Source organism: Elgaria multicarinata, chromosome 1 (genome assembly GCF_023053635.1).
Source record: "Elgaria multicarinata webbii isolate HBS135686 ecotype San Diego chromosome 1, rElgMul1.1.pri, whole genome shotgun sequence".
NCBI lineage: Eukaryota > Metazoa > Chordata > Lepidosauria > Squamata > Anguidae > Elgaria > Elgaria multicarinata.
The window spans coordinates 82062034-82077461 of NC_086171.1; the positions used below are offsets into that span (position 1 = coordinate 82062034).

At 44.8% G+C, this 15428-nt stretch overlaps 1 protein-coding gene across 2 annotated transcripts in view; it reads right to left on the reverse strand.

Moving 5' to 3' along the window:
• COL15A1 (collagen type XV alpha 1 chain) overlaps positions 1–14573 on the reverse strand; it is a 180413-nt gene extending 165840 nt beyond the window's left edge. For both annotated transcript variants that reach the window (XM_063130985.1, XM_063130976.1), the window contains exons 1-2: positions 14263–14573; positions 14015–14100 (exon numbers count right to left, since the gene is read on the reverse strand). In XM_063130985.1, the coding sequence (XP_062987055.1) occupies positions 14015–14100; positions 14263–14273 (97 nt within the window). In that variant the 5' untranslated portion in view covers positions 14274–14573. The remainder of the gene's footprint in view (positions 1–14014; positions 14101–14262) is intronic.
• Between the last annotated feature and the right edge of the window lie 855 nt (positions 14574–15428).

Here is a 15428-nt window from a genome sequence, read left to right on the forward strand (position 1 = left end):
TGTAGCATGAGCAAGACAAACCAACAAACAAATTTCATATAGAAGTCTCAACAGTTTTTGCTTGTCTCCTCCTTCTGCTCATTCAATCCCCACTATGTCAAAGTACAAGTGAGGGGGGGGGGACTAACTGCAATATACTAAGGAATTTGGGGGCTGTTGTGTGATGAAGCTGTTGGCAGTGACTTGTTCAACTGTCTTACTGTTGCAGAGGGGCAGTCAGAAAGGTCCCAGGCAGATCTGTTATTTTTCCAAGAGAGTAGTATAGAGGCACATGATACAGACCGATTGCTAAAGCTAAGTAGATTTGGCCACGGGAGCTGCTTGGATGGAAAACCACATGCGAATCATATGCAAGCCACCAAGACCAGCATAGTGAAGTGGTTGCCACAGGTGGCAGATGGTGGGGGTAGCAGCAAGTGTTGGAGGAGGGACCTGTGTGCCACATGGCCTGCTCTGCCCCTACTACATTAGCATGCTGCCTCATATTTCAGTGTTGAAGACAGATTTAACTGCCAGTCCAGTTGGCTTTTATACATAGAATGGGAGGGGACACCATCTTGTCCTTCAGCAAAATGCCTACAGGCCACTCTGAGATTCTTGGAAGTGAAACTGGAGAGTCACAACATCATCTAGAGAACCCATAAACAACATTGTGTGGAAAACAAAATCTAACTAAAACATAACTTAAAACAAATGAATTAAAACACGATTTAAACAGTGTCAAATAAGAAATCCCCCAGCACTACCTTCAGAAATCATCAGTCTAAGAAGTCCCAGAGCCACTGTAGAACACTGCCTCACTGTCCCATTTAAAACAGACACCTCAGAAGGATGCCATGGCTGATGGTATCGATAGCTACCAAGAGATCCACCAGAACCAACAGGGACACACTCCATCTGTCCAGATACCAGCATAGATCACAGGACCACCAAGGCAAACAAAATAGTCTTTATTCCATAACCAAGCCTAAAGTTGGACTTTCTGCATTTCAATTCCTTCTGACATCACTGTTTACAATCTCCCCACATGCACACACCTGTAAACATGGCTATATCTGGTAACTCAAGAAACCCCATTGAACAAAGAGAGACTTACTTCTGAGTAAACACATATAGAACTGAGTTTTAATAGTGTGGTCACCCAGAAGCTTTTTTTTTTTTAAAAAAAAAAAAAGTCTAAAACAGCAAAACTTTGAATTGATGGATTATCAGGGAAATGATTTAAGGAGGGGGGATTTTAAAAATCCTAAAAAATCAAGGGATGAACTGATCTGATTCAAACTTGGCATGGCTAAAGCCCTCTTTAAGAGCTATCACTGTGCCAAGTTTTAATCACTTTATCTTTAAAATGAGGGAGCTGTAAGCATTTTGGTTAATTTCCATAGGAGCTCCACAGAGCAAGGGGGGAAGGCTGCCACGTCGATCACAATGTCCATCAACAACAAGAACCAATGAACTGGAGGGAGAAGAAGAAGGGGTGGGCGCAATAGCAACGGGAGAGCAAACAAGTGAAAAGAGAGTTCACTGGTATAGCTACGATCATGAAAGGGAGGAGTGCTTGCAGCACTTATGAAACGGAGATAAAAAACGTGGAGGCAAACCGGGGGGGAGGGGGGAATACGTGTGATGGAGCCTTATAACAATTATGCCAGCATGATACCTATTAGAAGTATCCTTCCAATATAAGTAGAATTGTTTCCCCTCCTTCCAAATTTCATTCTCTAATCTGACAAAAAGAAACCATGTGCAAAATCCAATGCATTTATAGTCTCCACTGCCTCTACAACTTTATAACAGCCTTTCTCAGACCGATAAGATGACAATTCTTCATAGTGCGGTTCATACTGTTATTTGGGGTTTGCTCTGAATGCCTTACAGGGTAAACTATCAAGACACTTTGTTCTAGAGTTGAGCAAAGATAGGTCATTTGAGATAAGTGTGAGTAATGAAGGCCCTTGTGTCAATATTAAGCAAATGTTTAGTCAATGTGGGGAAAAGTCTGAGCAAATTCGTCAGGACTCTCTTCCATTGCCAGCTTAACAAACAGCTGCTTCCCTTCTCAGAGCCCCTGACTATTTTGAAACACAGAAAGTAGAAATTGACTCCTGGACACACAATGTGTGAGAGAGTGTCTGTGTTAGTGTGGAACTCTGCCTTGAATAGTATGTGTTTCTAAAGATTTTCTCAGGCTTTTTTATCCTTTTGTTTTGGTTTTCAATGTGTTGTGTTTTTAGATTTTTATATTGCTGCTGCTTTTACTCTGTTTTGATCTTTTTAAAAAAACTTTTAAAGGCTTTATATTATGTTGAATTATGTTGTATTGTATGATTTTAGTTTTTGTGAACTGGCCAGAGAGATGTGGATATTTGGCTGTATAGAAATGTAATGAAATATTAAATAAAGAGCATAACCAATGTGTGTTTCATTTTCTACGCTATAGGTTCCAGAGGTAGCAGTGGTGGCAATCTCTTGCACTGTAACAGGGTTCTGTGACAAGTGAAGGACTAACATTGAAATATTAAGCCCTTGAGGGTCACTTTGTCAAATGCATGAAGTCTGACAGTGCTAAACCTGCAAATCAAAACCAACTCAACACCTTCTCAGTGGTGGCCTCCAATTATGGAATGATCTCCCCAACGAGGCTCACCTGGCACCAACGTTGTTATCTTTTCAGCACCAGGTTAAGACTTTTCTCTTCTCTCAGGCAGTTAACAACATAGGCTGAATTTTTAATTGACCCCAGAATAGTTGTTTTAAATCAATATTGGTTTTAAGTAGATATTGTTTTTATGCTTTAAAATTTTTGTATATCTGTTTTTAATGTTCATTGTTTTTACCTTTTGTAACCGCCCAGAGAGCTTCAGCTATGGGGTGGTATATAAATGTAAATAAATAAATAAATAAATTCATGCTGGAGTCTTTCACTGATGCTTTTGGAGGCTAAAATGTGGCAACAGCCACCATTTGGGGTGTTTGTGTCTAGTTATTCTCTTGCATAAAGACAGTCCAGTTTGGCCAATGTAAATAGCAGAAGGGCATTGCTGGCACATGGTGGGATATATCACATTAGAAGTTGTACAAGAGAATGAGCCCTTGATGGAATGCCTGATGTTCCTAGGTCTCATTTCCATTTTGCTCATGTAGATAGTGGGATAGATTTGGCTCCATTGTTTCTGTTATAAGATTCCAATGAGCTGCATGAACACAGTTGCGTTTCTGATTCAGAACTTACTTGTCCACAAGGCCAGAGCTCACATGCCCAGTTACCCTCCACACCTAGAATTTAGTAGCACCTGAAAAGGGCTAAAGTTTCTGCCAAATTAGTACATCCAACAAACAAATGCATGGTGACTGAAAAACTAACTGCACGTCAGGTCTTTAAAATGATCCGTACTATACTTTTCTCCTTCTAACAAATACAGTTCAACTGAGTTGGAGATAGCACTTTTCAATATTATATACACACACTTCTCTTTTCTAATATTTCACCTAAAGAAGGTCCAAGCACCATTTATTGTCCAGCTGAGTAACATCACAAACATATTTTGTCTCTGTGTTTAAATGTTGCTATACAATGTGCAGCATGTACATATAAGCCAAGTTCCTGGCCTTAACAGGGAGCGATGAATTGTGGGGGCGAGCAGGCCGGCAGCGAAGCGAGAAGGGCTGATAAAGAGCGGTGGCACAGCCCCCGCAGCGGCACAGCCCTAACAGCAGCATCTTCTTCCCAGGAGGGGAAAGCTGAGCCAATCAGTGCAATGATAGGGCGGGGCCAAAGAGGCGGACCCAGCAGAGTGAAAGCGCTCCGTTGTTCTGCCTCCAGTTCAACATGAGGCTCCCAAAGGCAAACCTCACATGCAGCTTCCCCACCTATCCACTCCCGGTAGCAAGATGCCTTGCAGTGGTAGAAGTAGTCACCAGTTAATGGGGCTGGGAAGGAACTTTTCCTGCATACCAATTGGCAAAGACTGTGCAGGGGTTTTTTGCCTTCCGCATTGCAAGATTAATTCCACTGTAAATAAGTTGATCTGGACTATCAGTAAATTGTTTTTGGGTGCTTCATTTGATGAAATTTATCACAATTTACGTAGGCATGATAGGCATTGGGCTGGATCCATTGGTGAGGAGGAGCGCGATTGGCCTCCCTGCTCCCCCACGGTGAATATTCCCATAAGGGATCTAGGGGATATAGTTCCAAGACCAGACCAGCCTGGGGGCTGAGAGCTGGCCACGTCCATGGTGTCGGCAAGGGGTTCACATTAGCAGTCTACACAATGGTGTGCCCCTGGCCCCTCCAACCACCACCAGTGCTCCTGGCATGCAGGCCAGAGGAACCAGTCAGCAGGCGGGAAGGCTGATTACAGGATCGACGTCCTATGCCGCTGCCAAGCCTATTCAAGCAAGTCAATAAAAGTTGCGGCCAATTTATTATACCAGCTCTGTCTGTGTGTCTATTTGTTCGCCAGCCGGACCAAATTAAGCGCTGCCCACACAATCAATTTTGAAAATAGCACACAATAATTCTGCTTTAATAAATTTGTTCCACAGGTGTTACCAGATACCCTCAGTTAATGCTGCAGATTACTATTGGACCATTTCCTCCCCCAAAATAATTGGCTCATGATTAGGGAAAGCATTTTAACTGCTATAAAATCAAGATAGACTGTACAAGGACAAGGCAGTACAGCTGGTAACGCTCTGCAGATGCTCTGTAAAAAGCCCGTGTTTTAACATGGATAGCTGAGCAAAAGAACAATATTCTTCATGGAAAAGCAATAGAATTAGAGGGCTAATTCAGTGATTCTTACATTCAAAACATCATCGTACTCTGTTTCCTTTCTTGGAAGAGGATTGTGGGTACTGGGCCACCATTCCAACATCTGCTTTGACATATTTATAGATGCCTGCTCACATAAGAAAGTGACTGCCTTAGTGCATTCTTACTTACACCCACTGCGCTGGCACACACAAAAACACAACCCCACAATCAATTTGACACCTACACACAGAATTCCACCTAGGTGACCAACAGACACCAATGCACAGAACCACTGAGCTATTGACTGTCCAGACTCCAGTCAAATAAAAAACCTCCCCTTAGAGGAACTGCTGATTCTGTCAAACACAAATCCCTGAACAAATGAGGTTGGAAAGATAGATCATGTAGACTTGGCAGAGGACTCAGGGAGCTGGTTAGGGAGAGTGAGGGAGCTGGTCTGGAACAGCAGGGGGCAAATGTTTGAGGAGTATACTGTGTGGGAGAACAACTGGACACACAGTTTTGAAGAACAGAGGCATAGAAGCATGTTTCTAAGACAGGGTGCTTCGAGATAGAGGGCTTCTAGCACTATTCTCAGTCAAGCTAGGCAGCTATTCTGCCTTTTTTCTCCTTAAAGAAAACACAGGAGGGTTACACAGTCAAGACAACATTGTCTCAGGCCCCTGTAAAATTCTGTAACTGAGGCAAGGTGATGGCACAATAAAAGCGTCTGGAAGCACCCAGTGACTCTACTGCCATTCTGAATTCTTTCATTAGCGCTCAGGGCTCGGCAGCATAAACTTTAAGTCAACAGCCGACTGACCTCTGCCGCGTGTGTGCATACATCCAAGAGGGGGGGAAATCACAAATATTTAGTCTGACCGTTGCTGAGCACTTTTATTTACAGCAGCCAATTGCTGCTAATAAAACACATGTTAATGAGAAATAATTTAAGCTCTTTGAAGAGAAAAAGGAACACAAGCTTTGAATATCCCAGATACAGTATGTGATGCAACACATCCTTTTTTTACCTCTATGTGTAAGTAAACTTACCTTACTTTGTAATGAGCTCTGAAGGTGTATTAGCCTTTCAAGAGTTGCAGGCTGTGGCTATATGGTTAACATGCACCAACTGCTTGGATTTGTTTGCTTTTTAGGAGAAGGTTAGTTATGTAATCAAGGAGGCCAAAAAGATTGTCTCTCCATGCATTCCTATTCACACAGTCCAACATTTCAAATCTTTTTGTGGGGCTGAATAATAGGCCTGTTCAACATGGTGTTCCTTGCTCCTCTTGATGTACCAATCAGTGTGTTATGTCCACCCTGTCTTGGAGAGCAAGGCAGTGAAAAGACAAAACACACAATACATGTGCTATATGAAATGTACTACCCCAGTGGTTCATAACTGAAGTCCATTCAGGCAGTCCCTGAAACATGATTGGAATTTATTACACCACAGGTAAATAAAAACATAAAATACAAACAATAAAACAATTATTTTAAAAGTACATAATAAAGGCAAGATAAAACCAACAGCAAGGGATTAAAAAAAATGGAACACATAAAAGAAAAGTAAACCAGCAGCATAAAAAAAAACAGGGCAAAGATCTAAAATCTAAGATTAAAATGCCTGTGAGAATAAAGAGGTCTTCACCTGGCACCAAAAACACTATGACACCAAGCAAGCCTCTCTAGGGAGGACACTCCATAGATGAGACACCATCACTGAAAATTCTTGCAGACATCCACTTCTCTTCATTTGGCTAGGCACCTGGAGGAGGGCCTCAGACAGTGAGTTTACGGTCTGAGTACACAGGTATGGGAGGAGATGCTTTTTCAGGTTACCTGGCCCCAAGCTGTAAGGGTTTAAGGGTTAAAACCAACACTTTGAATTGGGCCTGGAAACAGACTGGCAGCCGGTAAAGATGTCCAAGAACTGGCATAGTATTATCTTTTCAGCCAGTTCCTGTTAATAGTCTAGCTGCCTTGTTTTGGGGCAGCCTCACATATAACACATTGCAATAATCCAATCAGGAGGTTATCAGAGCATGAACAACTGTTGTAAGGCTATATCTGTCCCTAATTGGTATATCAACCTGATAAGAAGCACTCTGAGACACTGAGGCCACCTGTGACTCTAGTGACAATGATAGATCCAAGCGCTCCCCCAAATTATGAACCTGATCCAGAGTGCAGACTCCTTCAACATTTAAGTGGACAGACGAACCACCCATAACCAGTTCTTCAATCTTGTCTGGATTGAGTCTCAGTTTATTGGCCCTCATCCAGACCATCCAGTGCCCAAGCACTGCTTCAGATCAACTGTCCCCCCTCTATTAGATGAAAAAGAGAGAAAGAGCTGGGTGTCATCCGCATATTGGTGAAACCTCAGCCTAGACATCCCAAGTTAACTTCTCCCAATGATTTCATGTAGATGTTGAAAAGCATGGGGAATAAACAGAGCTCTGATGAACCCCACATCACAGTTGCCATGGGCCAGAGCAATAATCCCATAGCTCCACCTTCTGGAATCAACCACCCAATTAGGAGCAGAACCACTGCAATACAATGCCCCCACATCACAACTCAAACATCCTATCCAGATGTACAGTATACCGTGGTCAATGGTGTTGAAAGCATCTGAGACATCCAAGAGAAGGAACAGGGTCACATTCTCCCTGTCCCTCTCCCAGCAAAGGTCATCTCAAAGGAGGTTTCCATCACAAAACTAGGCCTTAAATTGGACTGAAATGGATCCATTTCATCCAAGCACGTCCAAAGTTGAAAAGTGACCACTCAGTGGAATACCTTGCCCAAGAAGGGGATATTAGCAACCAGCAATGGCCATGCTGGCTGGGAATGATGGGAGTTATGGTCCAACATATCTAGAGGGCACTAGGTTGGGGAAGGCTGGTTCAATCTAAGTGGCCCAACCTAGCCCCATTTAAAGTCCTCTTACCCCAGCCCATCACAACAAATCATTTCACTTGTTTCACACTCCATATTTGTGCTCCCCTTTTGTATCAGTTTGCTTTTTCTGCGACACGCACCATGTAATAAGATCTTCTGTTACCACAGAGACCCTCTTTGTTATGATGTAGCTGACAAAGTAATGGATTGCCCTTCACAGAACACGCTCTCTTGGACCTGCAACTTCTGACTCAAGGAAACCACACAACAGCATCCAACACTTCACCAAACCACTCCAATGAGTACAGAAATAGCAAGCTTGTCACCTGGAAAAAATGAACTATGTGAAAGACAATTTATACAAGAGTGACTAATTCTGTGCTTTGGCTGGTGAAAGAAAAAGAGTGGTATATTCTCAGCTGTATTAAAAATAACATGTAGAATATTAGGGGGCAAGACTAGATTCAGACATTTAGGAAGAGTGTTGTTTTTTAAAGAGCATTCTTCTACAACTTTCCCCCAACCTGGTGCCCTCCAGATGTTTAGACTACAACTCCCAGTATTCCTAGCCATTGGCCATGCTATCTGTGGCTGATGGGAGTTGAAGTCCAAAACATTTAGAGGTTGGGGAGGCCTGTTCTACAGCAACGCTGCAGAGGAATGCAGGGTTTTGTACATTCACAAACCAGCGCTGAATTCCTCTGGAAAAGCAGCATGTGCCTTTACTTGGGACCTGCTAGCAGATACATTTGAAGGATTTAAACTCCCTGGTGTTTTGTGGCATGCCACTTAGGTTTCCTCCACTGAATGGCCAACAGGACTGTAATTGCACTGCAAGCAGGTTGGGAGAAGGGATCAGTGGAGAAAGACAGCATGAAACACAGTCTCTGCAGCCTGTCCTGGGATGCAATACTTTGCCTGTTTAGAGAGAAAAAAGTCTTACAAGTCCCAGCTTTCCCCCAGTCAGCCATGCCTGATACAAGATATTATATACTTAATTAATCTCCGGCATATTGGCCTACCATTGAGAGGGAAGGTGGCTTCTAAAAAACCCCACTTCCTAAGAAGCATTTCCTATAACTAGGTTTTAATTGTGTTTAGCCTCAGTTTACTTTCTGTACTTTTAAACATTTAAACTTGCTCTATCCCCAGTTATAGGATGAACAATGCTTCCTCTCTTTTATGTTTCATCCTGTCCTTCTCATTGAAGCATGCAAGACAGGGCACACTTCTAACTTGTCTTGCTGAATCCTGACTACTTCTGTCTGTAAATGCAAGCACACTTCTAGTATATCCGTTTCCCTAGTACAGGGAGGAAATGCATTGCATTTTATTGCCATGGAAAGCAAATTTTAATAGGCATCACCGAAGAGCCGTAGAGGATTACTGAAGATTATATGATAGCACCTTTGTGATAGTCCCTTCTGCTTTTGACAACTTTAAGATGTGTCCTTAGTTTTTTGGTTTTGGGGGTGTGTGGAGGTTATGGCTTACCTTTCCCTCAGAGAGTAAGCAATACACTAACCCAACATCTAAACCATTTTCACGCCTAGGGCGGCCATTTGTCCTCTTTTATTTACTTGAAGGCCTGTTGTGTTCACTTCCAAGAGATGTCTTCACAGTGCCGGGTTGGCACCACGTCCCTCAAAAACCCTGCTTTTTCCCTCCACTGGGGTGGTGTTGGATAATCCTGATGCTGAAGAGGGAGTGCGGGGTTTCTGGGTGGTCATTGGGGGACCAGAGCCACCCCTGCCATCTTCCTGGTGGAAGGTGACCAATCGTAGGTTGCCTTCTACCAGGCGCCATCAAGCCACAAATCCACTGCGACTCCAGAGCGAGGTGAGGGGGTGTCTTGGCACTATCTTGCACGTCCTCACCTTGCTCCAAAGAAAAAATTAGGTTAAGTCCCCAACATTTTTTCTCCCTATCTTTGGCGGAAAGCCCTGGAGGTGGGTGCGCGAGTGCAGCAGTGTCGTATAATCAACGCCGTGCCAACATGCACCAACCTCAAGGCTATATGAGTATGTAGAGACACACACCCAGTTTAAAGATAAAGAACCATCAAAACTGTTGCCCCTCAACAGCACCTCAACAGCCAGGTACACAGGTAAAACTGGGCACAGTCTTCCATACTATGGCGAGATGTACATTATTTCTAAATTTGCATGCACACACACATACACACACACACACACACAAATTGGTATACTTTTTTTTTCAAATCATCATCATCTTTTGTTCTTTTTTAGTCATGGGACCATTATCTGCTGTTTTGGTCTGGCTGTTTTTATTAATTCTGGGTGTGTGTGTTTAATATTAAAACACAATGAACTGTTCTTGATTACCAGCTTCCTCAAGGCTGGCAATGTTGTGAAACAAGGGAGAGAAATAAATAATCCATCGGATCCTCCCCTTCACTATCCCCTGACTCACCACATCCCATCTCAGCTACCCCCTGATTCTAAGCTTTGCTTGTGGCCTGCTGCTACAGTCTACCTGCAGTCCACTTGTCCAGCTTTACCACCAGCTTTGCTCAGGTTGGGCCATTGTTGAGCCATAAAGAGAAGTAGATGTCTCCATGGGCTGATCTACACCAAGCAGGATATAACACTTTAGAAACAGGATGAAAACAGTATATGTAATGTGTCCTGGGCCTGAACAGTAGTCATAACCATTATAAACCATTATAAGCACTAGTGTAGATCCTGCCCAGCTCAACTTCTACTCATGCTTATGAAGGAGGCTCAAACTACATGTTCCACAGAGTTCCACAATTCTTTCCTCTGTGGGTTGGTCAACAGGAAGAAGGCAGCTCAACCCTTTGTCTTCCAGTTTTTCCTTCTGCTCAAAGCCACCCTGTTTTTGAATCATGCCTGTGTATCTGTAAGAAAAGTCCCTCTATTACTGATTGCAGGTAAGTCAAACCAGGAGCCTTTTTGGCTGAGGAGCAGGATAAAAATACTTAAATAACTATCTCCTGTGAATGAAAAAGCAGCTCAGACAGGGGTCAATTTTGAGCTGGAAATGCCAGGCAAGGGGAAGAGTTGAGCAGCCTCTCCTTGTGTTGTCCTTCCACTCAGACTCTGACTGCCCTAGGCTGCGTTGGACTGAAGGGGGGGGGAATCCACTCCTGTGAGTGAAAGAATAGTAGAGTTCTTTTTAATGGGCAGTTGGACCTTTGATTCTACACATTACGTTAATTGCACAGTGTGTAGCTGAAGTTAACTTCAGATCAGGACCACTGCACAGGAAGGGGAGAATCAAACCTACCTTGCCACACCATTTGCTTCCCCAAATTCCCCATCCTCTGCGTGATGGTCAAAATGGCAGGGCGGGGAAGTTTTCAAGGAAGGAAGTGGTAGGTGGGACTAAAGGTTTAATCTTCCCTTCCTCATGCACAGTGAGTCTGATCTGAATTGGGGCTGCACACACTTATCCTGAGTAGAAAGAGGGAGAGAAGCTTCCTTTACACGCTATGCAATTATAGTTTAATTCTCATTCTCTCAAGATCAGAAAAGCTCCAGTGCGAGGGCCGTAATGCAAGGGATTGCCAAGCCATTCTCCTTGGTTTAGGCTTTGCTGCCTTATTGCATAGGACAGCCTGTGTTTGACAGCAGGCCAGTGGAGGCTGGTGGCTCTGGTTTTGGTGGGGCTGTGAATCTGGGCTTCAGTCAGCACCTTGGATAGCTCCTTTAGAGCTCTGGCTGCTTCTGACTGAAATCCAGGATGACTTAAATCCACTGCAATGATTTATAGGCACTGTGTAAATTATTTCATTAGTGGCACCAATAAGGTTGATTTGCATTCCCCACCAAAATCAGAGCCGCCAGCCTCCACTGCAGCAGCCCACATATTAAATTAATCTGCAGGAAAGAGAAACCTGCCTCTTAGCAGCTGATACTGGACATTCTGCCCCTTTTTCCCATGAAGCTGCCAGTGGCGTGAAGCCCCAGCCTTCCCACCTCATATATTTCAGAAGTTCCCTGCGGATTTTGGGCTAGTGGTCTATATACTTCTGTATCAGCGGTGGTGAGCTTTTTGAAGATGTCTGAACTTTCAGTAAAGATATGGGTGCACATTAACTTTGGCAACTAAATTAAAAGCAAGTTCAGTTGTTGTATTCATGAGTTAAAGGAAAACAGAATAAAAAAATGTCTAGAAATGCATACAGGGAAATCTATTAAACCCGTGAATGTCACTGCAATTATTTATAAGCAGTGTGTAAATTATTTCACTAGTGGCACCAATAAGGTTGATTTGTTTTGTTTATTTGCATGTCCTACAATCGAAAACCATTTCCAAGGCGGCTTACAGAATCATGTTAAAAACAACAGTAAAATTGACAGATTTTTTAAAAAAAACACCTAGGAATGAAGACAGCAGAATGTTTCTGTTGTTGTTTTCTAGTTACTTTTCACTTGTATTCAATGAGATCATACTTCTCTTTGCCCAGTTGGTTAGGGTCCAGAAATGGGACTGTTTATCCAGGTGCGATGATATTGCTGCCTGTATATTTGGCATAGGGGAGTGGATGGCAGTGAACTTGATGCTGCATGAGAACTCACTGCTCAGAGAGAGAGAGAGAGAGAGAACTTGATGCTTCCCACGTGATGCCTTAAGTTTTCAAGACACACTTCAGGCCCTCTCATGGCACATGGTTTGGGAATTATTATTATTATTTGTATCCATACTGGGCCTCAAGGCAGCAATGACCTCTTGACAGGCTTGAAGGTCCCAAGAAACGATGCACTCGCTGCCCCTTGTATCCACCTTAATCTGCATCCTCCTTCCCTGTTTTATGTAAGGCACATTGAGAGACCTGATGATCACAGCGTAAGAGGGAAGAAGATGGACAAGAGTACTGGGAGCTGAGTGGAAAGTACATCAACTGCAGGGCCTCAGAGTATTTCAAGGTATAGAACTTTCCGTAGCTGAAGACCATGCAATGCTAGCTCGACAAAGAGACTAAAAGCACAATCCTATGCCTGTTTAGAGAGAAAAATGCCCTACAACCTCCAGTTGTTGTTTTTTAAAAAAAGAAAATCCACACACCACAGTGCCCCTGACAGTCAACCAACCAGGGCTGGTGCTACCATAGAGGCCACTCAGGCAGCCTCCTAGAGTGCCAAGCTAAGAGGGGCACCAGGCACCGGGCACAGCGCAGCACTCACGCGCGTTGGCTGTGAGCCAGCCCGGCCCGAGGATTCAGCTGGGCCTGGGTGGGTGAGATGGCGCCCCGCGCCCGCCCAGCCAAAGCGAAGCCAGGGACGCTGGGGAGGGGGTGGGGCAGCTCCACGTTTGGACTTCCGGAACGTGCCCGGAAAAGAGAGAGAGAGAGAGAGAGAGAGAGAGAATGTATGGGTGCATGGGATCTTTGAGTGAATGCATGTGTTCATGCGTGCGTTTGTTTGGAGTGAGGTGATGCTGAGTGTGTGTGTGTGTGCGCGCATGTGAGTTGGGGGGGAAATGATTTGGCCGTGATAGTCCTATTAAATAATGCATTTTAGAGCCATAGATGTTCCTTTCCAATTTGTTTGCTATAATTGGCATGATGTATTTCTTGCACTTTAAAATAAATTTAGCAGTTTCAAGTTTTGGGCTTCTTATTTTTTCCAGGAAACATATGTTCTTAAAAATCAAAGTTGGCATATTATTATTATAATTATTATTATTATTATTTGGTGGGGGGGTGAAAGTAGCTCCCCTTGCCTAGGGCGCAAAATAGTCTGGCACCGGCCCTGCAACCAACATTCAAAAAAACAAAACTCTTAACCCCAAAATCTTGCCCCAGTCTTCTCCAACCTGGTGACCTCTAGATGTGTCGGACTGCAACTCCCATCCTCCCCAGAGCCGCTTGCAGTCCAACCTCTCTGGCGGGCACCAGGTTGGGGAAGGCAGCCTTCCTTTGTCGTGCGTGCACTGGAAACGCTCTGCACAGCCCCGCACCCCTGCGGAGCGCTCCTGGACGCTCTTCTGGCGTCGTGCTGGAGAACGAAAACGACGAGTCCGCCGTCCCTGCCTGCCTGCCTGCCTGCCTGCCTGCCTGCCTGCCCTTCAGCCCGCAGCATTTCGCCTGTAACCCTCCAAGCGCCGGCACCAATGACAGCTGGGGCTTCTCCAAAACTTGCCGCTGCCACCACACGCTCCGCAAGTTGCCCGCCAAAAAAAGCACTTCACGCATCTCCTCAGACGGATGGACCTACACCGGTGCTGGAAAAGGGGCGAGGGCTCCGAATAAAGCTCTCGTCTCTGGCCCCCTCTCCCCGGCATTGGGAAAGGGGGGAAAGCGGCGTTTGGGTGGGGGGGAGAGAAAGAGAGAGGGAGAGAGAGAGAGGAGGTCCTTACCTTCTATGACCTGAGCCGGTAGAACAGCAGGGAGCGATGACCCGAACAGGAGCAGGAGCAAATTCCAGGGCCAGCACAGGGAATGACTGGAGAGAGAGAGAGAGAGAGAGAGAGAGAGAGGGAGAGAGGGAGAGATTTGGGGAAAGGGGGGAGAAGAGGGAAAAGGAGAGCAGAGGTGAGATGGGAAAGTTTCCTCCAGGCACATCGGGGGAGAATGGGGTGGGTGGGGGTGTCAGGGTTCTTCTTACCTGGGGGGCATTTTGGAAGAGCAGGGCTTCAGGGCGAGACCGCTGCAGCTGCCTGCATCCAGGGAGACCCAGGCAGAGGCGGCTGCTGCTGCGGCTGCTTTCTCCCCTACCAGCGTTCAGCCCAAGTGGAACAAAGGCGGCTCTCACTCAAACTGGCTCTCAATGAGTCACTGCGAGCCTAAAGCCAGGCTCCGGCACTGAAATCCGACTCCTTCTAAGTTTTCCTCAGAGAACTCCCCTCTGAATCTAGCTCCTCACCCTGCACCTCGCGGCTCAGGCCAGGACCTCCTGCTCCTCCGGTCTCTGGCCGTCCTCAGGCGTCCCATCAAATGACAGGGATTCACTGCCACATACTGAGGGACTCCCTCTGCTCCTTGCGCCACCCTGGCTGAAGGCTCCATCGCCTCCACAGTTGTTGTCATGATCCTCCGAGATACACACACAAAATGTCTCTTTTTTCGGTATTTGATGTGCGTCTCAACCGTGCTGGTGCTTGGGGGAAATTGGCTGTCAGCTCCTGTCCCAATGGGGCTGACACAGGAATAGGTTTCACAGGGTTGGACCACAAGGCAAAAGCAAGATTCAAGTACAGCGTGAGGAACTGTCCTCACAGGATTGTATGCTTGTTATATTTTAAATTTGTTGGTTTTGAGGAGCCTGGTGGTTTGCTGTACGTCGAAAGTGGAAAGACAATCCAAAATTGTTACTTTTTTAAAGAAAAAAGAAAAGAAAGACCTCCATTAATCACCCCATCAATTTGCATTTCTGATATGCCCTGCCTTAGTTTGGTGCAAGCAAACTGAAATGTAAGCGATGAATAAAATCTATCTAGAAAATTACCTATATGACTGGGGTTATTATTGGAGTGGAAAGGATGAAAATGTTGGCTTTTCTATTCTTCGCTGGTATTTGAATTTCCCTGTCAAGATCTCATCCTTTGGCTCTGAGGCTATATCATTCATTCTAAGATTACCAGATACAAAGGATAGGGCTACTGTACCTTCAGTAGTTGTGCGAAGAACATATATTCCACAGGTGCGCACCTTTTCTCATCTACACCTGTCAAAACTCCTGCTTCTACTGATTAGCTACATTTATATCCCACCTTTCTCACAACAATCCAGTGAGGTAGGTTAGGCTGAGAGAGAGAGAGGCTGGCTCAAGGT